Source organism: Adiantum capillus-veneris, chromosome 5 (assembly GCF_014529385.1).
Source record: "Adiantum capillus-veneris isolate H3 chromosome 5, ASM1452938v2, whole genome shotgun sequence".
NCBI classification, from domain to species: domain Eukaryota; kingdom Viridiplantae; phylum Streptophyta; class Polypodiopsida; order Polypodiales; family Pteridaceae; genus Adiantum; species Adiantum capillus-veneris.
The window spans coordinates 99,514,527-99,537,105 of NC_140935.1; the positions used below are offsets into that span (position 1 = coordinate 99,514,527).

Consider the following 22,579-nt stretch of genomic DNA (forward strand, 5'->3'; position numbering starts at 1 on the left):
CTATTTCACCAATGTTCCTATCAATTATGGAGTGCAAGCAGTGTTATGAGCAACTAGACATGAAGATTTTGGATATAATAGAGTACAAAAAATATGAGTTGATCTTTAAGTTATCTACATTACAGATTGCTTCAAGAAAACTTTTGATGCTAGGCAAAGGATGCATGCCTTTGAAAATACGGAGCAATCATAACATTGTGTGGATGTAGATGTCAATGAGCTCGCATATGTGGGAGGATGTGCAAGTTTAGAAGAGGTCGATGTCATGTCGCTTCCTATCCACATCACAAAACAAGTGAAGTAAGCTTAATAGGAGTTTAAATTTGGTAGTGTTTTGGTTGCTATGATTCCAATGTGGGGTTCGTAGGGGAGCTTAATATATTGTTGATGTGCTTCTTGGTTGAATCCATTTTAATGACAAGTTGATGGTCAAGTTTGGGTTTTAATTGGTTGAAGAGGGAGAATTTAGGTTACTTCCATGTGGCACTAGGGTAATCCTACATGGGAAGTAGTAAGGAAAAAGTGGAGGGTATATAAAGAGTTTTTCATCCTATAATTTCCACTCGAATGGAAGAGGAGCTCCCCATGGGTGGCTCCCTTGGCCTCATACGTGGGGGCGTGTGGGCTACCTTGGGTGCCTTTTTCATGGACCTTCCCACATGCTTGAGGGGGCTTCTTGGCGCCTCCTCATAGATTTTTTGCATGGCATGGCATCGTTATTGTTCTTGGGGCGTGTTCTTGTGCTAGCGACACGGATGAGGCAGCGGGGTAAATAGAAAACAAACTATCCAATGCTATGGGGCCAGCTTGGGGCCGAAGGTGAAGCTCAGCTTGGGGGGTTTCCTTGAGCACCATATATGTTTGTGTGTATGCGGACATGAGGGCTTGACCACACATCAAGAAGAAGACAACAAAGGGTAAATTGAGTATATTTGAAAGTTACACTAAATTTCTCTGAATTTTGAAGGTTTTCTCCCCTTTATATCCAAAATTTAGAGGTAAATTTCAAAAGTCATTAGGTGGGATTACACTTTTCTTTCAAGCTGAACCACAAGCCATTTTCTAAATGTAGCCCAACACCTTCATAATATTTTTGCCTGCACTACTGTTGAAACATTTCCAAACCACACTATGGCCAGCTAATGGCCCAAGAAACTGTAAAGAAATCTCCAGAAAATGAAGCAAAATAACACCCCTAACCACACACTACAATAATTAGTAGGAATCATGCGGTCGATGAGAAATACAAAAACCAACATCGGCATCAATGCATGACATGCTAGTACAGATGCAAAGATGAAAAACCTGGTATCTACAGATCCATGATGGCTCCTTCCTGTCCATACACACATGTTGGAGCTAAACCTTGAGGCAAGAATAGGATGAGCCTTTGTAGACCAGATGAAGGGAGAGGAGACTCAGAAAGCTCTCTGCTGTCCCGCAAGAGCGACCTCTCATCAAGAAAGATTTCAATGCAATTATAGCTACATAGAGAGAACATGAAAGAGAGAGCAATATCCCTTTATATGTATAATGCTGTACTCATTTTCCATTATCACTGTGTCCCAGGAACTATTTACCCTTTGGATCACGCATTTGAATGCCATGCATTTAAGGTGGGGATCGAACTTCACACTGTCACTCACCAACCACTGTCTTTAAGAGCCCAATCTTGTGCATCCAATGTGTTCATCGGGATATCACCACCGTCTCAAGCCATTTCACATCTGTTACATCATCTTTAAGCAGCGCCTGTTGAACAAATAAGCAGATCTGAACTCTGCCCCTCTACTACACCTGTCCCTGCCCCTTCACTAAGAAGAAAGCTTAAGTCCTCCTCATCGTCATCATTGTCAGAAGTATCAGTCCCCATTCTAGTATCCGATGGATAATCAACCCTGTCATCTTCCTCTTCCTCTGCTTCCATAGCAGCAAGTAGCTCTGGCGACAGCTCCTTTACGCTTCCAGATAATGGCATTTTCTCCCCTTTAGGCCAGCCACGATACATGATAATTCGATTCGACTCTTGAGAGACAAGTACGCCCCCAGTTAAATCCTGCAACAAAGTAAAACACTCTTCTGCTGAGCATGTTGATTGTTTTACTGCATCTGACACTTAAGAAATCAGAGTGGAATGCCTTCAGACGAGTTCCATGACCTTTTAGCAGTGCATACATCTTAAGGAAATTATCACAGATATTGTCGGCTACATAACCATACCCCCCCCCCGCCCCCCAACCCCCTCAAGAAGAGTTTTCATCCTCAAAAACAAATTGGGAAAATCACTTGGTAATAGCTCTCGACATTTAAAAGTAGACGCGTCCTCATCCTTGTCCTTCCACTTCACTAGAATCTCTTTGTATACTGTGTGCCTGGTATCACAATCAAGACATAGTCTGACAAGTGTACAATTTGGACTACCTTCTTGCATTCAAGTTTGAAAGCTTGTTGCAATAGTATCTTTTCAATGCATATGCACATGCAAGTGTGTGTTTGACTGTATCAACCTTAACAAGTAAAAGATACCTCTAGGTCATGCACCAAATCTTGTACAGATGTGCCAGGGCCCATATGCTTTATTCCAATGACCGCAAGGGAGTGCTTCAAGAAGTGAACACGAATAGCTCTGGCAAGCCCCACTAAACCATTGCTCTTTCCTGCAAAGTTTTCCTGAATTTATAAGCCCAGATACGACTCCGCAAAATGCTTGGTTTAGAATGGTGATTCTACAGAAAAACATACCGACATTAAACTTGGAACCCACACCAAGTCTTAGAGAGAGCTTCCTTAGTCTAAGACGCTCAAGGTTGCTAAGCCGAATAGCGCGATAGATTGGACCCAAGTTCACCAGATTCATAAGCTCTTTCTTGTTATTACATACACTCTCAATCAGCCTTTCCTCTTCCAACAACTGACTACTCCATCCGCATGTGCTATCTCTATCTGCTTCATTCTCTTCATGTAAACCTTTCTCCTGCACACGTGCCATTAAAATCATCCAAGTCAACCTCCAACAATTAAGAAGGCATCTCTTTGTACATGCGAAGTTGCAAACCTTTGTGTCTGATGACATACTGCTGAAATCATCAAGTGCTGCCTCCAGTAATTCATCCTTCGCCCTTTCAGACTCGCTCTATGACAATAGAGAGACAGTAAATTACAAGCCAGTCTATCCAAAGCTATCTCCTAGCTTTCCTAGACAAGTAGCCTACACATGCAACCAAAGATATAGGTGCCTCTACATTCTCATGGGCACCTAGCCTTGCACACTTTGACATAAAGACTGTGATGCTAAGAATCCTTACCAAGCTGGCCTTCAATTTCGCAATCTCCTGTTTCAAGGCTGAAATATGACTTGTCAATGACTGCATGAAAAGCATTACCACTAAGAAGGGCCACAACCACCAAAAACCTCTCTCTCTCTCTCTCTCTCTCTCTCTCTCTCTCTCTCTCTCTCTCTCTCTCTCTCTGTGTGTGTGTGTGTGTGTGTGTGTGTGCGCGCGCGCGCGCAACGCGCGAAACCCTACAGCATTCTCCGCATATCCAGTGGGTCAGTGAAGGGCTGCAGCAGCAACTGCAGTCTGCAGCACACACGGTTGTGGGAACGTACACAGGTTCCAACGGGGCAGCTCGGCACTGCTCTGTGTTGCCAGCAAGACGCGTGAGGCAACAAAAGCAACAGCAGGGCAGAAGCATCACATGAGGTGCCTGAGGATGGACCAATCAGCCGACAATCGAAAGCGAGACTTAGGCGGAGGTGTTGAGAGAGCACACTATGGCCACGTTCTGTACTCGGATATTTTTGGGTGATGACCTCACACAGGTAGCACGCTGCAAGAGCTGATGCCAGAGATCAAGGCGGCGAAAAGGGAAAGTTGCTTTCTACAAGGGAGGGAGAATAGTGGTGTTGGAAAAAACGCACCAATTGACTGAAGCATCCCGTGATACTTAAAGATATTGCTCATGAATATCTTGACAATGTGTTCTGGCTTTATCTTCTTCCTAACCAAGGTGGAACCATACATGTTGTACGGTACGTGGAAGTACGTACTGTACGTAGTTCCGTATGGGCAAAATTTTTATGTACGGAAAAATACGTGGCATTGGTAAAACAAAATAGAAACCACAAAATAACTATCAGTTTTTCAGAGACAAAGCTATAGAATTTGTCAATTTGATGTTTTACAACTTTGATTATGTCTAAATTCTATATACAACAGCTAGAGACTCAAGAATCGTATACCTAATGTGCGATATGCGCCTGTGGGCATTGAAGTTTGAACTTGTACGGTGTACCTGTTTACCTATTAGACTCATCACTTATAGACTGCTATCATGAGTCGTGACATCAAAAGAGCAAGACAATTATGAGTTAAGACAACTGGACAGTCACAAGACAATGAACATTTAACAAACAGAGTCCATACTAATGTGAATGTCACAATTGACAACAGCTGTCAGGACTCAGCTACAAGTCACAAATCACAAATGTGGAGTCAATAGTCAAGATAGCTCCTAAAAGAGCATACATCAAATGAAAATAACTAGTTGGCTGCTGCCAACTAAAATGTCTAGCAAATGGTGACCTCAAAACTCATCATCAGAGGCAGAGGATGAGGAAACTGAAGAAGGCATGTCTACATCAGTCAAGACATTGCCCTCCTCAACATACTCTGGCTCTACAATTGCAAGGCAAGGTGCCTGCAAGTCTGGATCAAAATCCTCCTCCTCCTCCTGAGTGTGCATGAGAGGAACTGCCTCATTCGCACGTCGCCGAGGTGTACGAATAGGCAATTTCCCCTTGCGAATCATCTGCCGCCGTGCAATCCCTGGATCTGCAGCTCTCTCACAGAGTGGAATACCGTAAGCATGTGCGCGTGATCTAGTCACACGCCTATCCACACTCTCCAACTCCCTGTGGAGCATGCGAAGAATATCCTCCTGCTCGTTCCGAATCTGCTGATCCAACGTCTCTCTAGTCGGATCATCCATCAACTTCACTTTTGGAGGGTCAGCCTATTCAACATTCAAACTTCAAAGTATAAACAACTGTGACCCACTGACTTGTATACAACATTAAACATACTAATACTACATTGAGCAATGAGAACAAAGCTCAACAAACCTGCTTGAGTGTCCCCAAAGCATGGTAGGAACGTACAAGCCTCATGTTGGCCCTACAATATACTAGCTTCTCCAGCTGTGAAGTGCTAAGCCGATTGCGGATTTTCGTATGAATCAAAGAGTAGGCACTCCAATTGCGCTCACAAGCGCCTATTGAGCAATCCTACAATAGCAAGTGCAATGGTAGCATCAATACCATGAAACTTGAAGTCAGTCAATAGTGACCTCTGTGTGTCAAAATCATACCTGTGAGAGCAAGCGTAGAGCAATAGTAGTGAGACGTGAAAGGCCCTGTCTACCATAGTGTTGCCACCATGTGAGAGGAAGCTTGGTGGCCTCTGGACGTAGCGCCATTGCTCGTGTGAATGACGGCCCCAAGTTATTCATGAAACTGCTCATCTCCGCATCTATCTGCAACTGCTCCTCAATGCTAAACATGCGGTTGATGTACTCATCCTTCAGGGCCAAGAGACTACTCTCATGAAATAACTCTGGGGTCTTGTAGAAAGGATAGAGTATTGCAGCCATCCCATGAATGGGACGACTCATAAACTCCCATCGACTCTCTACAAGAGCTAGGACTTCATCTCGACTGCAAAAAACCGAAGCAAACATGTGTCAGGACTCAGGAAATTACAAGTAGAGATTATGGGTATAATGTATTTAAGTATTAAGCTCAGCTTACCAATCTTGTGACAAGGATTGGCAAGCCATGATATGCCCCTTCATTTGCATGAAGAGGTGATAAACCAAACCCAATGTGGATCCCTCCATGTCGGTGACCCGTAACACGTAGATGGGCTGCAACGCCACTGTCAAACTCTACACTTCAGTCCACAATGCATCATCTAGCACCCGTCTCTGAATGGTTTTGCATTTCTCATTTTGTGAGTCATGCATCTCTCTCCACTTTGGGTCCACAACAGTTTGGAGAAGTGGATCCCTCAGCTTCAAGAGTCTCTGCAAAACCATGTACATGTATGCAAATCTGGTCTTGGATGGCCGCACCATGTCAAGAGCACTGTGGCTGCGAAATATGGCTAAAGCCTAATGCTTCTTTACTCAGCCGACACCATTTTCCCCATTGCTACACAGTTGGATGCATTGTCTGTAACCACCTGTACCACATTATCTTTACCCACATCCTCAATGGCTTTCTTGATATGCTTGTAAATGAACTCTGCAGTAATCTTCTCTCCTGCTTTCCCTACATCCACAGCGCGTAAGAAATAGGTACCAAGGCAGGAGGAGACAAGAATGTTGATGATATGGCGCCTGCGTATGTCACTCCAGCCATCGGAAATAATAGTGCAACCAAATTGCTGCCAACCTGCCTTTACTGGGACCAATGCCTTGTCTATCAAGGCTTTCTGCTCGTCAAGCATAGTGGTGCGCATCTTCTTGTACTCAAGTCCTGACCAAGAATCTGTCGCACCAACCTGTGCAATGGCTCTAACCATCCTCTTCCACTGATCAGTTCTCAAGACATTGAAGCTAATGTTGCACTCGATTAGAGTGCGAGCAATCTCCATCTCAGCCACTCTCTGCCGCTCCTTTACCCAAGATTGGGAATTCACCCGTGAAGGCAAAGTAGTCTGTCTCGACGCATGCACATCATTGTCCTCTTCATCCTCGTCTACTTCAATGATCCGTGCTCTCTTTCTACTACCAAATGGTTGTCCCATAGGTGTAGACTGAGACTCAAAAATGTCATCTCCCTGTACACGAAACTCTCCAAGAAGAGCATCTTGCAGCGCATCCTGTGTCTGTTGAGTCCCTTTAACAAAGTCTGTTGCCAACTCTCCTGAAAAGTTATCAGCAATTAGCTTATCTTTCACAGCTTTGGGCACTTTCTTGCACGCACTACAGTTGTTTGTGCACTGAATCCCTGTCAAATGCCTCACAACACGTGTGATTGTACTTGTGAACGAGAAACCACAATACTTGCATGACCATTCGCAACAACCGGAACCCTTTTGAGTTGGAGTGTTGACAATACGGATGACATTTATGTGTTCCTTCCAATAGGGATTGGTCGGCTTCGGCATTCTTGCTCCTGTTGCAAGATTCAAGAGCATTGAGCAAGAATCACACGAACAAAAATTGTGAGAGAGAGAGAGAGAGAGAGAGACAGAGGGAAACGCGAGAGGGAAGCTCAGACGAGCGTGGGGTAGAGAGCAACACACACCAGAGAGGGAAAGAGGCACTTACCTTCCTTGTGTAAGCCTGTGCAGAGCTTTTTCTCACTCTCTGTAACAGTTTCTCTGTACTCTGGTTCTTAAAATTTAGGCGTTTTGAGATTCAGGCCTAAGGTAGGCAAATTTAGGGCACGCATGAACGTCTGGGCCTCAAGCCAATACAAACGGGTGGACAAATCCCCAAAATTTATCCCAAAAAAAAAATGACGTGCGTATGGAACGTTCCGTACGCACGATGTACGTTATGTACGATACGTACGGTACGGATCCGTACGTACGTATTGGTCCTACCTTGTTCCTATCAAGAATGCATGGGCTTCCTTATTGAACCTACAAGTGTAAGTCCAAATCCCATCATTGCCTGTTTGCGTTCTTGGAAGATCAAAGATAAAGTCCATAGCTATACTTTCCCATGGCCTATCAAGGATCGACATAGGCTACAAGGTAGGATCAAAACGTCCATACGGATCGTTCCGTTCCGTACGGACGTATTGTATGATCCGTACGCTACAGATCGATCTGTACAAGGCACTTTTTAAAATTTTCTTTTTGGAAGATAAGCGCGGTTGAGGGATTTTGATGCATTTTTGCTGACTTGTTTGACTTATGGGCGACCAAACCAGTTCTCATTTGAGCTTTAATATGACTGTTCAATCATCAATGTCGTCTAAACTTTGAAGTTTCTTGCAGTAGTTACACAGTATGTGGTTGTCTTGTAAAACATGTCTTTAAATGTCTCTAAGAGTTGTTGCCCTCTCTTGTTTTTTTATGAGAAATGTCCTAGAAAGTTTGGTAAATGGAGATTTTTTACAAGACTACGTATTTTACGTACATAAAAAATTTTCCTGTACGGAACAACTTACACTTCGTACATATACGCCACGTACAGTACGTTTGGTGCCACCTTGATAGGCTACAACAATCCCATTTGCTTTAGCCTGTCAAATTTGACTTTTTGACATACTAGGTATGATCTTACAAATGTGTCAACATCTTGACGTAAAGCTGGCCAAGAGAAGAATGCCTCAACCCCTTTCACTCTCGCATCAATTCCATGGCCGTAATTGTTTAGTAACGCATAACTTTCCATGCATCATGAGAAAGTCATTCTTAAGCATTTAGTGCTCATGATGTTGCCCATCAACAAGCTGATCATGATCCTTGCAAAATCTGAATCTTCAGCATATTGTGTCTTCATTTCCTCTAGTTCACAATGGTAGGGAATTGACACTGCTGAAATTTGGGCTTTCGTGACAATGCATCAGCCACCATGTTCTTTTTCCCTTCCACATGCATAATCTAAAAATGGAACATTGACAAGATGTTTGTCCATCGCATGTGTTTCTCAAACAACTTCGTTTGTGTGAGAAAGTATCACAAGGTTTGATGATCTGTTTGGACAACAAAATCAGTCCCTAGCAGATAGTGTTTCCAACCAATGAGAGCATGAATTACTGCCAAAACTACTTAGCCATTCTGCATTAGAACTGCACAAAGACTGTGGCCACATTCATCACATTGAACTACAAAAGATTTCAAAAGATCTAGCAAAATGATTACCGGATCTTAAGTCAGCTTTTCTTTCAAGTGTTTGAAGGCTAAAATTTCCTTGGATCTACACTTGATAGTAACTCCTTTCCCTTGCAGTGCATGGACTGGAGAAGCAATCTCAACAAAATTTCAGATGAACCTCCTGTAAAAGGAAACCCTAGAAAGCTTCAAATGTCATGTACGGACTTCAAGTCTGGCCATGACCTGATTGCTTCCACTTTGGCAGGATCCATGCATACCCCATCCTTTGAAACAATGTGCCCAAGGAACTGAATCTCTTCCAAAAAGAATTCACTCTTCTTCGCATTAATGAGTTGTAACAAACTTGGACACCCAAGTCTGGAATCTAGCACGACACACGAGAGAAAATCACTTTAAAATACTTCACACTTCAATTGAGTCGACACGGCCCGGCATAGTTCCGTGCCCAAAGAGATTGGTCCCAAACACTGGTGCCCTTTTCGGTATTTCTTTTGTATTAATGCTTGAGCAAAGTACAGTTGCCCTTGGGTCTCCTTTGCTCAACGGCTCGTCAACACAAAGTGAGCTAGAGAGAGCCCAAGGGTCTTATTTAAAGGCTCTTGGCCATGAAAAGCAGTACATGAAAAGCCTTCAAACTCAAAAGCACTTGTGCCCCCAAAAGCTAGCGCCAAAACAGCCAGCACAATTTGCGTTATTCCGTACGGCCTGCCACGTCAGCATATCCAGTCCGTTTTGTGAAAATCCGTTTGGCCAACCATGTTAGCAATACATAGCAATTTGCAGATTTCCGTATAGTAGCCAATCCTTCACTTTCTTTTTAATTCTAGTTGTCCCCAGGGCCCTCGGGAGGTGCCCATAAGTTGGGACAACTTATAGCATGACACATCATAAGTTTGTTACATACCCCCCTCTTGAAAGAACTGTAATCGTCCTCGATTAAGCCTACAGAACAGACAGAGGCCATAAACCAGTTCAATACACTGACTCTCGGTAACGACGCAATAGACAAACACAAATCTAGCACTTGCACAAAGACGACTCAGTCAGTGCACATTCACATCATATCAATCACATAGAAATTGATTCTAGATCTAAGAACATGTTTAGCACTCGCATATAGATCCACCCCGGACCTCACTAATGTTGGTTAGCTAATTATTATTGCGATCATGTCTATAGATTCTCAAGACCGAAATGATACAGTCATTTCGTCTCAAACGAAATCATATGAGAGAGTACACATTAATCAGATTCAAGTTCGAAAATTTCCATTTTCAATTTCCTTATCCGTAAAGTCATTAGCAGAATACTGTTTGCACAGCAATATCCTTGAAATCCAAAGAAAAATTAGTGACTTTATTCATCCAGGTAATCTGTGACAAAGGAGCTGAGTGACTCCCCTCTCGTACAGTCCCATCTCCATCAGATTCAACCCTGCTGATCAACGGGATCTTTCGGAATAGACGCAGTTAAACCGAAAGCCTCAAGGTAAAGTTCAAAAATATGAGGAGTATCTGCTGGGTCCTCCTCCTCCATCCACTTCGCATCCAATGCCGGATAGTTCTTGAATTTCACTAAGAACCACCAAATCACTTTACCTTTCACTTTTCTTTCTTTATGGGCCAGTATCTGTTCCGAAACGAGTATCTGCACCTCACCCTTACAGGGTTTCAAGAGACTCACATGAAAAGCATTGTGAATCTTCCAAGTGTGTGCAACTTGAGTCTAAAGGATACATCATTCATCTTTTCTTAAATCTGAAAAGGGTCATAATACCTCATACTAAGCTTTGGAAAAAGCCGTTGCTTTCCCTTTTGTTTCCTTAGGCATGCCTTCTCAAAACGTAAGAGCACCCAATCATCTTCCTTCAACTTCAAGTCACGTCTATGTCTATCTATTGCTTTCTTGTGTCATGCTTGAGACTCCTCTAGAGTCTCGCGAACCTTGGCAAAAGCCTCGTTTACTAATCTGCTTCAAAAATCTTGTCCTTGGTGCTTAGAAATGGAGGGACCTTCATAGCACCTTTGATTACCTCAAATGGTGCATTCCCCGTCGAAGAGTGAACCATGTTATTGTAGGCAAATTCCACCAAAGGCAAATATTTTTCCCGTTGAGTCTTCTGATCACGGATGTAAGACTTCAATAAATCCAAAACCACTTAATTGGCTATCTCAGATTGCCTATCAGTCTGCGGGTGGAATGATGATGAGAACTGCAACCGCGTGCCAATGTTCTCCCAAATTGCCCTCCAAAACAAATTCAATGATCACGCTTAACCGTCTTCTTTATTGGAATGAAGTGAGCTTGCTTGCTAAATCCGTCAATGACTGTCCAAATGCCATCGTGCCCCAAATGCCATCGTGCCCACTTAGAGTCTTGGGGGGATCAAAGATGAAATCCATAGCAATGCTTTCCCAGGGACGGGTGGGAATGGGTAAAGGTTGTAGAAGTCCTTGTGCCTTGTGCCTGTCAAACTTGACCTTTTGGCATACCAAACAACTGCGAACATAGTCATCCACATCCTTTTCGAGCCTCGGCCAATAGAAGTAACGCTCCACACCCTTCAAGGTGGTATCTATGTTGTGGTGGCCTGTAAAAAGTGCACACTGGAATTCTGTCAAGACCTTTGCCCTCAAGGCTGTGTAACACACATCGTTTTCCGCATCAAATAGCCGTCCCATATGGAATAGCCTGAAACTGTCTCCCCATTCTGTATCCGGCTAAAAATGTCAACGAAGTCTCGATCTGTGGCGTACTAGTCAACCATATCCTCGAAGCTTCTCACGAATCGCAGAAATAGCCAGAACCAAGGGCTTCCGAGCAAAGTTACCCGAAATGAGAACGAGAAACGAGAACGAGAAGATGCAGAACGGGACGGGAACGGGAGGGACGAGGGGGCCGGAACGGTAGATTATAGAAACTATATATATTATATGTATTATAAGCTCATATTTTAGTGGAAAACTATAATCTAAGTTTTTGAATTCGACCACTCTAATTAGAGCCATATTTAGGCATCTTTATGATGCCGGAGCTTGAGAGAGAGGGATGGAGTTTGACTCTTGAGAGAGAGAGAAAGAGAGGATAATGGAGCTTGAGACACGAGAGGGAGAGATGGAGCTTGAGAAGAACGGGTAGAAGCCACATTTGTTCCTTGAGGGTAGTGTGCTTTCTGCAAAAAAAAAGGAACAGATATAAGCTAGAGCTGCATGTCCAAGTTGAAAGCTTTGGCAAGGAGAGTAGCTCAGTAGAGAGAGACGTTAAGTGCTTCAGGAGGAGGTGAGACGAGCCCCCAAACAGCCCCAAATCAACCCTCCAAATAGCCCCAAACCTTTCCCCAAAATAGCCCCAAACCAGCCCTCCAAATAGCCCCAAATCTACCCCCAAACAACCCCAAATATACCCCCAAATGGCTAGTTAATAAAACATTTGACTTTTTAGTTGACCCTTTCGAATGCCCGTCCACCATGGGGGATCACGATTACACCCCATTCCGGAACGGTGTTCCGTTCCCGAGGAGCCGGACTCGTCCGGAACACCGTTTTGGAACGTTTAGGGTGCGTTCTGTCCGTTCCCTCTTACACTGCTTCGGAGACAATGCATCTGCCACTAAATTCTTCTATCCCTGAACATGGACAATCTGGAAGTGAAACTGTAACAAGATGTTAGCCCATCGCATCTGCTTTTCCGAAAGCTGCTTCTGTGACAAGAAGTAACGTAAACTCTGATGATCCGTAAAGACTGTAAAATCAGCTCCGAGTAAATAGTGTCGCCACTGTGTAACAGCATGGTTCACTTCCAATAGCTCTTTCTCATATATCTGTGCTACCAACTCTGGTCGTGAAAACATCCTGCTTTCGTAAGCAATGACATGGCCTTCTTGCATCAAAACTGCTCCCAAACTACGACCACAAGCATCACAATAAACTTCCAATGGCTTTTGGAAGTTTGGCAAAGCCAACACCGATCCCGTAGTCAATTTCTCTTTGAGCGTCTGGAAAGCGGTCACCTTTGTCGGTCCCCACGTGAAAGGGACTCATTTGTGAGTAAATAAATGCAAAGGTGAAGCTACCTCTGCAAACTTCCGAATGAAACGCCGATAGTAAGAGCACAAGCCCAAAAAGCTTCGAACTTCGTGAACATTCTCTAGTTCAAGCCAATCGCGAATAGTCTCAATTTTGGCCGGGTCCATCTGCACTCCTTCTGCTGAGTGTGCCCCAAGAAATGTATCTCCGGTAAGAAAAAGTCACTCTTTTTGGCATTGATAACCAATCTATGCTTCCGCAACACCTAAAAGACCTATAGCAGATGATGTTTGTACTCTGCTTCATTCTTGGAGAAAACTATAATGTCGTCAAAGAAAGTGCCCACGAAAGATCGATACTTTCGGAAAATCCTATCCATCATCAGATGAAATGTTGTTGGAGCATTCATGAGTCCAAAAGGCACCATCAAATATTCATATTAACTAAAAGTTGTCTGAAAAGCTATCTTGTAGACATCCCCCGGGCGATTCGGATCTAATGATATCCACTTTTCAAATCAATTTTGTTGAAGCAAGAGGAGATGTTCTTTTACTTGGTTCATTATTTCTTCATTCTAAGCTCGGCTAACTCGATAAGGTGGCCGGTTCGGTGGTGTACGTCCAGAAATCATCAACCTGTGTGTGCAAGAATTCTTGTTTTCATCTTTCCTTTTCTGCCACGTTCTTCAGCTGCTATAGAGCTCTCTGATCTATCTTCTCAAGGTCCTTGTTGTGCCTTTTTGGGGCACCTTGCAGAGATGTGTCCTGGTTCTCCGCAGTCAAAACACTTCTCCTTCTTGAGATTGTATGTTCTTTGTTCCTCAATCAATAGGGGGTCGTACATCCTTCTTTTTCTGAAACTTCCTTCTTCTATTGTCATTTGTTGAATTCTATCCGGTTCTGGTGTCGAAACTTGATCAGTGGGGTAAGTCAAGTTACCCTAATGCATAGCAAATCCTCGCTTAGCATGTTCCATCAATTGTTGTGTGGACTGGGACTTCTACTCAATGCAGCAACTTGGATCTCTTTGGGAAGTCCACAGTAAAATCACTCGATTTGTTGCTTTAAAGTGACCTTCTTAAAAGAAGAGACCGGTAGAAAAGCATCCCAAAATCTCTCACAATAAGCATCCAAGGTGTCAGCCTCGGTCATCCAAAGATAGTTCCAAGCCATCATCACATCTCGTACGTACTCTTGAATCAACCAAGAGGAAATAAAGAGCCGTTTGAACTTTAACCACTTAGTCAAGGCTTCTTTCCTTAATAGAAGAGTAGACCACCACGTTCGTACATTTCCTTTCAAGAATGATGTTGCCCTCTATATTTTGGAGTGCTCTGAGTAGCGCCCTCCAAAGAATGCTATGTCAAACTGTTGAATAAAGGCTAAAGCCTTGGGAGCATCTCGAAATCCTGAAAAGGATTCAAACTTTACTGACTCTCTGCCCCCTCCTTAAATGCCTTGGTCTTTTTGCCCTTGTCCTTGAGGAAATCATATTGGTTGGCTCTGTAAAAGTGTTTCTTCTTTGCATAGAACATGTGGTCATCGGAGTTCGAACTCCCAGAGGAGGATAAATCCTCATCAGAACTATTAGAAACATGTCGAAATCTGCTTCTTTGTCTTCTTCTTGTTCTTTCCAAATCTCTGATTCTTTCTTCATTTCTTGCCCTTTCTGTCCTCTTCACTTGAATCGGAAGAGGAAGAGCTATCCGAACTGTCAGAAGAGAACGAACCGGACAAGCCTTTGAAGCATACATGCTTCTTCTATTTTCTTGCACTTGCAAAAGAAGATTGGCGGCCCAAATACCCGGGGTAGTCAATCCCCTTGTTGTGTTCCTTCGATTGTTTCTTCGCCCCCAAAAGTTGGTCGACTCGTCTTTCGACGGTGTCATCTAGTTCTTCTTCAATAAACACCCTTGGAGTAGGAGGTTTCTTGAGGGCCGATTTTATTGGTGAGTCAATAGCTTTCTGCCAATGCGTATGCACTTCGTCAATCGGGTGCCGAGTCAAAAATTTGGCATATTGTGGATCCTTCGCAAACTCGAGCATCTGCTTTGCGCACTCATCAACCTGCTATTGACGTTGCATCTCTATTAGCTAATATTGAGTAGGCCGACGTGGCTCATATTCGTGATCTACTAATCCATTCGAATTTTCTGTACTGCATCCCGTTCCCGAGGTGCCAGGAGTCCTCTGATTCTTGCCAGAATCCATGTGTGTCGCCAGAAAAGGGATCGGATTTCCAAATAGACGAGAAATCGACTAAGCTCTGATACCATTGTATCAAACTTGGACACCCCAAGTCTGGCATCCCGCACGACACAAGAGAGAAAATCACTTTAAAATACTTCACACTTAAATCACGGTCCAATTGAGTCGACACGACTCGGCGTAGTTCCGGGCCCAGAGAGATTGGCCCCAAAGACTGGCACCCCTTTCAGTATTTCTTTTTGTATTAATGCTTGAGCAAAGTACAGTTGCCCTTGGGTCTCCTCTGCTCACCAACTCGTCAGCACAAAGTGAGCCAGAGAGAGCCCAAGGGTCTTATTGAAGGCCCTTGGCCATGAAAAGCAATACATGAAAAGCCTTCAAACTCAAAAGCACTTGTGCCCCCAAAATCTAGCGCCAAAACAGCCAGCGCAATTTGCGTTATTCCGTACGGCCTGCCACGTCAGCATAACCAAGCGTTTTGCAAAAATCCGTATGGCCAACCACGTCAGCAATACAACGCAATTTGCGGATTTCTATACAACAGCCATTCCGTGGCTTTCTTTTTAATTCTAGTTGTCCCCAAGGCCCTGTCGGCATGTACCCATAAGTTGGGACAACTTATAGCATGCCAAATCATAAGTTTGTGACATGAGTAGCCTGTTCTTGCGTAGCTCATTGACAACTGTGGTCAAGTGATCCCTATGCTCCTCTTCGAATTTTGAATAGACAATCGTGTCATCAAAGAATGTACCCACGAAGTTTCTATGTGGTCTAAATATTTTGTCCATCATTCTATTGAACGTGGCAAGAGCAATTGTGAGACCGAATGGCATGACAAGAAACTCATAGAGACTAAATGTTGTCCTGAAAGCAGTCTTATGAGCACCTTCTGGCCTAATGCGTATTTCGTGGTACCCACTCTTTAGGTCTATCCTCGTAAACAGTGACGCTTCCTCAAGACGATCAAGGATGTCATCTATCCTCAGTATGGGGAACCTGTTCTTGATAATATTCTTATTCAAGGCGCGAGAGTCAATGCACATGCACCATGAACCATCCTTCTTCTACACTAGGGACTACAAGCGAACAAAAAGGGAATGAACTAGGCTGAATCAGCCCCTTCTCTAAAAGCTCGTTAACCTGACTCATAATCTCTTTCTACTGGGCTGCACTAACCCTGTACGGTGGTCTTGTCGGTGGACTGGAACCTAGCACAAGATCTATGGTATGATCCTCAGGTCTCTCAGGAGGTAACTCCCCTGGCAAAGAGTACGAAAAACAATCATTGAAACCACTTAGAAAAGTTGACCTATCTTTATCCAAGGTAGACAAATTAGATACAACTTCAGGTACTTCTCAAATCCCCCGCTGGGTCCCCTCTAGAGGGACACCTTGTGCTCACCTGGTGTTCACGTTGCTAGGGCTCTTGACCTTGAACACTCAAGTGCATCCTCCTCCTGCTACGAGTCCTCTCCACTGTTCCCAGCACGTGGTGCTCTTGCCCGATGGTACGCGGCCCGACCATGTTTCATGGCTAATATTTGGAAAGGACACGCAGCTCCCCCTATGGGCCCTCTGGTGTGTTGTAATTCTTATTTTTATGTTTAAAACATTGAGAAACAGGGTCGACACATATGGTCACGTACCATCAGTACACGTACGAAGACGTGCAGTACTAATCAAACTAGCAAAATTAGAACATACTATGGACGTTGCGTATGATAAAAAATAGAAGACTTGTTATTCTAGCCTAGAGTCTAGTCTTGCAAAAATAAACATGAGGGAAATGAGCTCGCTGCGATAAAGGGCTAATAAGACTAGAGCCCAAACACATGGAAAAGAGCCAAAAATGAGTTCATGGTAAAGAAAAGAACATACAAGTTGTCCCGTACATCAAACGTGAGCAATATACCTAGATGAATCCAGGATAAGCCCAGATTCACCCTTGAAGGAAAGTGCAAGGTATAGACCCATGGTAGTCACCCACAAGACAATATAACCATCAGCTCCATCATGCATAGTATTGACTAAATACCACAACATCCCCACTAACGTCGTCAGTGCCCAATAGTGGGTGTAGAACTAGGTACTAACATATGCTCCCCAACACAACACACACCACATGCACACACACATGAGCATACATCAACACAAAGTTCAGCATGCTGAGTTTCTGTCATGATCTGTGTTGGGAAACACAGATCCCATCACACTATTCCACTCATTCTCCCGTTTGTATGAGGTGGGTCCAATTGCAGCGGTGAAAAGAACTTCAAGAAAACTAACTCTCAGATTCAAACTTTGGTGAAAAATGGCTTTAATAGCATTGCTGACAGAAGGCTAAATAGGTACCGCACGACGCTGCATTTCCAAAGACCTCTCAAGAGCCTTTTTTTTGTTAAGAAGATTTTCAGGCCGCAAATTATCTGGGCGCTGGTAGTTTTTACCACGATATATTATAATAGCCTGGCCTTTGGATGTGCTTTCTACAGCTATCAAGACACCCCCACTTTCACATTCTAGCATCCTGGCCATCTTCTGTAGCTGCACTGGATCCCTCTCCTTCACAATCAGTTTCACCAGCTCTCTATGCTTCCAATGCAAATGCATGTTCTCCACAACACCATCAAAAACTCCTCGTCTGCCTGCCACAATGAAAAGAAAACATCAGGGCTGTCAGACACAGAGTGTGTGCTTACATAATGGCCATGAAACTTTACCCATGAGAAGGAATTGTCCCATCTTTAAGCCGACCTTTCGGAACATATACTTCTCTTCCTCTGTGAGAGGCTCCAAGTCATCAGTTTCATCAACAGGTGTGAACATTGCATCTAGAGTTTCAAGATCCCTCTCTGCCTTATGCTTCTTTTCCGCTGCCTATGAAAAAATTCAGCAAAATAGCAGCTAAACACACAAATCGACAAGGTATATACCGAAAAAGAGGCACAAACCTTACCAAAGCAAGTTTTTCTTCCAACTCTTTTGCCAAAGCAATTTTCTTGGCTTTCTCTACTTCTGCCTGTCTTCTCATTTCCTGTTCAGCCTTCAGTCTGATGTCATCGGCACTTGGCTCATCCATTCTTGGGTAATTTATGGTGCTTATGCCTCCTTCTACTAACTCATCTCCAGCCTTCAAGTTCCTCAGCATTGTTGATTTCTCTGTGATGGCAAACGCTATTTGACGAGGAAGAAAGTCTTTTCCTCTATAGATGGTAATGAAGTATCTGTCTCGACCTAGGAGAACGCCTCCTGTGCATCGCTGCTTATTTACAAGCAAATTATACAGGTTTCAAGCCTTTGCAAAATAATACTCAGAATTTAAATTCTAGACAGGCTATTTGTGCTAGTAGTATATGAGGAATCCTACATTGAGCTCTACATCAGAATGCAAATTGCAATGCAACTGTGCTGCATATTAAGGAAATATACCAACAACCTCTCACCTTTAACTCTTCAGCCATCATCTCACTGCTTGTGTTCTGGACACCTGCCTTGATAGCAATTTTAACAACTTCACTTTTTTCCCAGAGCTTCAGTATTGCAGCAGCAAGACCTTGATGACCCTTGTTCCTGCCTTTCACACCAAATGCTCATAAATATTAAGAAAGGACACTTCCCCCTGATTCCTGAATTTCTCAACATGACCATTGAGCACCTAGAAGCAATCATGCACGCCTCAACAGTGAAATAAAAGTTTTAGGAAGGTATACCTAGCACAAAGTGGGGAGCAATGTGCCGGATTAGCCGTCGAAGGTCAGTCTGCTCAGTATTGCTTAGTTGAGGCCTGACACCATAGGGTAGTAGTCTGTAAGGAGGTCTGAAGTTAGGAATGAGAGGAGGAAGGAGATCCGCATCCACTGGGACTGGAGTTAGGCCCGTCCAATCCTTGCACCGAGGTCCTAGAGTTTCCAGAATGCTATCAATCTCTAGCTCATAATCTCGATCAACGAAAGGATCGGGATACATATTTGGCCTGGGCCTTAGTGGAGTGTGTGTGTGTTCTTTTCTTGGGTGCAAATCATCTCTTTCAGGATTTACTGCTCCCATAGGCGACACACATGCTTGCGAGTCAACGTTGTGTTCCCTTGGCCGTTCAACATCATTGGGTTCGATACCTTCCACAAATCCACTGGCAAGCTTCCCTGCAAGTATATCCCTTTCTGAACCATTCTGCACTACATTGGCTGGTGCCCCAACAATCTCAGCATTGCCATCCAAGCTTGGTGTCCCTCCACTGATATGCTTTGGCAAACCCTTCAATTGCTTTACATTGTTTGAGAAGCTCCCTGTAGCCTTTCCTGATACAAGGAGCCCATCTAGCTTGTCTTCCAAGCTCGTGGCAACGTTGTTGACCATGTCATAGTCATCACCTCTATAGAGTATTGCAACACTTCCAGACCTCCAGATAACCAAGCCTCCTGTCTTTCTCTGGTGACATACATATACCAGATCAGATAGTATAGAAAGTGCAAGTTGATGAGCTACATTTCCAAGCATAAGGGACAAAACCATGTCCTTAGCATAAACTCACTCCTCAAAGCTTAAACTGTTATATGCAAGCTAACCATTAATGCCAATGCACCAACAACCTTTGAAATAAGCTTGTTGTAAACACAGTTGGAACCATGCTCATATGGTTAAATGAAAAATGCTTTTCATACTCGTACGAATAATGATATTATATTTAGCCAAAATTGGCAAGAAAATTTCAAGCTAATGAGGATGTTGCGGGCATTGATGATGATTGAAATTCAAGACTATAATAATATGTGAAAAGTTCCATATTGCTACATTGCTGTGGTTGCTTACCATGTATAATCATTTGTATTTTTCAAATTAGGGTCACAAAACATACTCCAATCATTCTTCCATACCCGTATGTGTTTGCCATATAGACATGCATGGAAAAAACTATAATTGTGAATATGTTTCCTTTGAGCTATGTTACTGCAACTAATCAAAAGAGATACTGGTCATACTATACAATGCGCACCTCTAAATCTTTATGTATTTTCATCATGTTGGTAGCTGCAGGCCCTCCACACTTGATTTTAACTAGCTCTGACTTGCGCCATTGTCCTATAATTTTATCAGCAATGTTGTCAGTGATTCCTAGCCTTCCGACCACGATAGGTCTCTCCAAGGCCATGCCAGCAGTGCGAAGCTGTCTTAGCTGTTTAGGGGGTATGATGAGCTCTGCTAGTGAAGGAGTTTTCACCCTCTTTTCCTTCTCTTCTCGCTCATCCTTACTGTTTTCTTCGAATTCCCATGCAAACTTCATATCTGGCACCCCCCTACCGGGCGCAGGGATGGGATGATCAGGTGTGCTCCAATAGTTACCAATAGAGAAGACATTCTTGGGAGGCCTAGGAAGGAAAAGCTCACCTGCTGTTCCAATAGGCAGAGTACGAAGAGGCAGGTCAGGCTGGTTTCTTGCAACATCAGCATTTGGCTTAGATAGAAGAGGTTTGTCCTGACTTGTTGCATCAGCTTCTGTAGGATCCAGTTTTCTTTCAAGGTCTCGTAGCCTTTCAAGGATACTCGCCATTGCGGTTCGCTGAGTCGCGTACATTTTTGAGCTGCTCTCTGCTCTGTCCCCTTCTTTATCCTGCTTGTATTCATGCTTTCCTGCTCTTTGGCCCAACCTGCGTCGTCGTCGCAAATCATGCTGCTGATTGGACCAATCTCGAGTCGGAGCACGCCATTTGTAATTCCTAGGGACGGGCGTCCAGGAAGTTCTCCATGGAGGTATGTGTTTCTTCCTGTCGCCATCAGAAGGCTTCGAGCTTTGGGTGGGCTCCCGTCGGGAATTTCTTTGGACCTCTGTGACGCTGGCTATGGCGACCCGGTGGCCTCTGCTGCAAACTTGAGTGGGTCTAGGCAGAAAGAGCCTAAGAGAGGAACCTCTGCAGCTGCCTAAAGAATTGCTGTCCGTCTGCGTTCCCAATAGTGCAGGCACTCGCAGTAACGCCATGCTGCTGATGCCTTAAAAATTATCCACTAGCATTGTGCATAGCCTACACACACACACACATACATATGAAGTTTGAACTCCAGGATGTATGTAAGGCTATGGTCACGTGAGGCTTAGTTCGTCTCCGACCATTTCTAACAATGCTCAGCTTTTGACCGGCTTAGTTTTGCTACTATGCATAAAAAGGCATAGTAGCCAAACTATGCCCGTTTCTTTTTTATAAGCACTCTTTTTCTCTCTCTTGTTGCGCCTCACTCTCTCTCTCTCACTACATGTTGCTTCTCGTGACCTGCTCCTCCTATCATACCTGCCTTAGTCAAAGTTGTCGAGGCTTACATATAACTAAGCCTTGCGTGACCATGCTCTAATGCATTACATTATTGTGATCCTCTATGAGCATGATCTCTACAATCACGTGATTGCTAAGTGAAGTGATCATGTCTCATGTCATGTGATTGCACTAAACCTTTGTGTGTTTATTCGTATGATCCTCCACCATGGATGCCAAGTGTGAGGATCATATCTCGTATCCTGTCTCGCATGAAACGACCACCTAAGTGTTTCTAATGGCAATATAAGTGAAAATACCCCTCTATGATTTTACGGGTCGGTTTCCATAAAAAAGACGAGTTGACCCACCATCCAAGCTCACAACTAGGGGATTCCCTTGAGGTTTTACAGGTAGTGGGGGCACTAGTCCCCCTAAAGTGACCACCAACAAATTAAAGGACTTCATTGGGTTACAAGATCTCTAGGAGGTGTAATGCTTCACTATTCTCCATAGTCATAGTCTCTCACATCCCTTTTGGTTGATTCTACTGACTAATTTTTTGATTGGTTTTGGTGGCAAACAGGTGTTAAAGTTTGCAAGTACACATCATCCCTATAAAGGTGTGAACAATGGCTAAAGATAGAGGCAATGGTCAACTCAAGACAAAGATGACTTGGCAACGGTGAAACACCATGCTAAATTATGCCCATGATGATACATTTATCTACATTGGCAGATCAAATTTCTCTCAATCTAACCGCTAACGTTTGGAAGATGAAATACTCTACTCAACATGTACAACAATCTCACAAGAGGGATCTTGCAGATATAGTTTCCATGGCAAGATACAAAGGTTCCAAGTTGGTTGCTTGTGAGACAGACTATAGCCACCTAGTCAGCCACCTGATGGAGATACATTCATTATCTCTTGATGAAGTATGAAGCAAAATTGTTCCCAATGTGATGGATTCCAAAATGATCCTAAGGTTCACTTATAGCATTTAGTTATAGTAGCTATAAATTGTGAAGCAGTGCCTTTGTGTAGGCGTGCTTAGCAGTTCCTAGTATGTTACCATATACATGTGGTAGTGATGTGTGCGAACACACTTGGGACTGTCAAGGCATTTTTTCCCTCACTAGGAAGTTTTTTCCCCGTGCATTGTATATATATGCCCATCACTCTAAGGCTATCTTATCTTTCCATTGCACACAAAGTAATATACTCTCTGTTGTGTGCCTTGAGCTTC

The 22,579-nt window shown here is 43.6% G+C and overlaps 3 protein-coding genes across 4 annotated transcripts; all 3 read right to left on the bottom strand.

The window, feature by feature from the left end:
* Positions 1-1,215: 1,215 nt before the first annotated feature.
* LOC147457805 (CRM-domain containing factor CFM2, chloroplastic-like) lies at positions 1,216-21,107 on the bottom strand. 2 transcript variants are annotated; one of them, XM_086512595.1, is made up of 11 exons: positions 20,081-21,107; positions 18,798-19,515; positions 18,531-18,661; positions 18,044-18,346; positions 17,808-17,964; positions 17,440-17,732; positions 3,306-3,365; positions 3,056-3,133; positions 2,743-2,974; positions 2,527-2,657; positions 1,216-2,056 (listed from the first exon to the last, which is right to left on the bottom strand). In XM_086512595.1, the coding sequence occupies exons 1-11, from the start codon at positions 21,059-21,061 to the stop codon at positions 1,742-1,744; spliced, it is 3,399 nt and encodes a 1,132-aa protein (XP_086368721.1). In that variant the 5' UTR covers positions 21,062-21,107; the 3' UTR covers positions 1,216-1,741. The 2 variants fall into 2 exon arrangements, with proteins under 2 accessions (XP_086368721.1, XP_086368720.1); XM_086512594.1 differs by having other exon boundaries at positions 18,044-18,349.
* Positions 3,415-5,739, bottom strand: LOC147457806 (uncharacterized). Its single transcript, XM_086512597.1, has 3 exons — positions 5,371-5,739; positions 5,126-5,287; positions 3,415-5,016 (listed from the first exon to the last, which is right to left on the bottom strand). Exons 1-3 carry the CDS (start codon positions 5,737-5,739, stop codon positions 4,588-4,590), a joined length of 960 nt encoding a protein of 319 aa, XP_086368723.1. The 3' UTR covers positions 3,415-4,587.
* LOC147457807 (uncharacterized) lies at positions 6,183-7,202 on the bottom strand. Its single transcript, XM_086512596.1, has one exon. The coding sequence runs from the start codon at positions 7,200-7,202 to the stop codon at positions 6,183-6,185; it is 1,020 nt and encodes a 339-aa protein (XP_086368722.1).
* Positions 21,108-22,579: the final 1,472 nt, after the last annotated feature.

What these genes read in the sequence shown, in the direction of transcription:
- LOC147457806 (XM_086512597.1), bottom strand. Translation starts at nt 5,739, where the DNA reads ATGTTTGCTTCGGTTTTTTGCAGTCGAGATGAAGTCCTAGCTCTTGTA. An exon ending in CTCTACGCTTGCTCTCACAG is followed by an intron (nt 5,288 to 5,370) that starts GTATGATTTTGA and finishes TTGCTATTGTAG; the next exon opens with GATTGCTCAATAGGCGCTTG. An exon ending in CTTTGGGGACACTCAAGCAG is followed by an intron (nt 5,017 to 5,125) that starts GTTTGTTGAGCT and finishes AATGTTGAATAG; the next exon opens with GCTGACCCTCCAAAAGTGAA.
- LOC147457807 (XM_086512596.1), bottom strand. Translation starts at nt 7,202, where the DNA reads ATGCTCTTGAATCTTGCAACAGGAGCAAGAATGCCGAAGCCGACCAAT.
- LOC147457805 (XM_086512594.1), bottom strand. Translation starts at nt 21,061, where the DNA reads ATGGCGTTACTGCGAGTGCCTGCACTATTGGGAACGCAGACGGACAGC. An exon ending in TGATGGCTGAAGAGTTAAAG is followed by an intron (nt 18,350 to 18,530) that starts GTGAGAGGTTGT and finishes CTTGTAAATAAG; the next exon opens with CAGCGATGCACAGGAGGCGT. An exon ending in GTATGTCATCAGACACAAAG is followed by an intron (nt 2,975 to 3,055) that starts GTTTGCAACTTC and finishes GCACGTGTGCAG; the next exon opens with GAGAAAGGTTTACATGAAGA.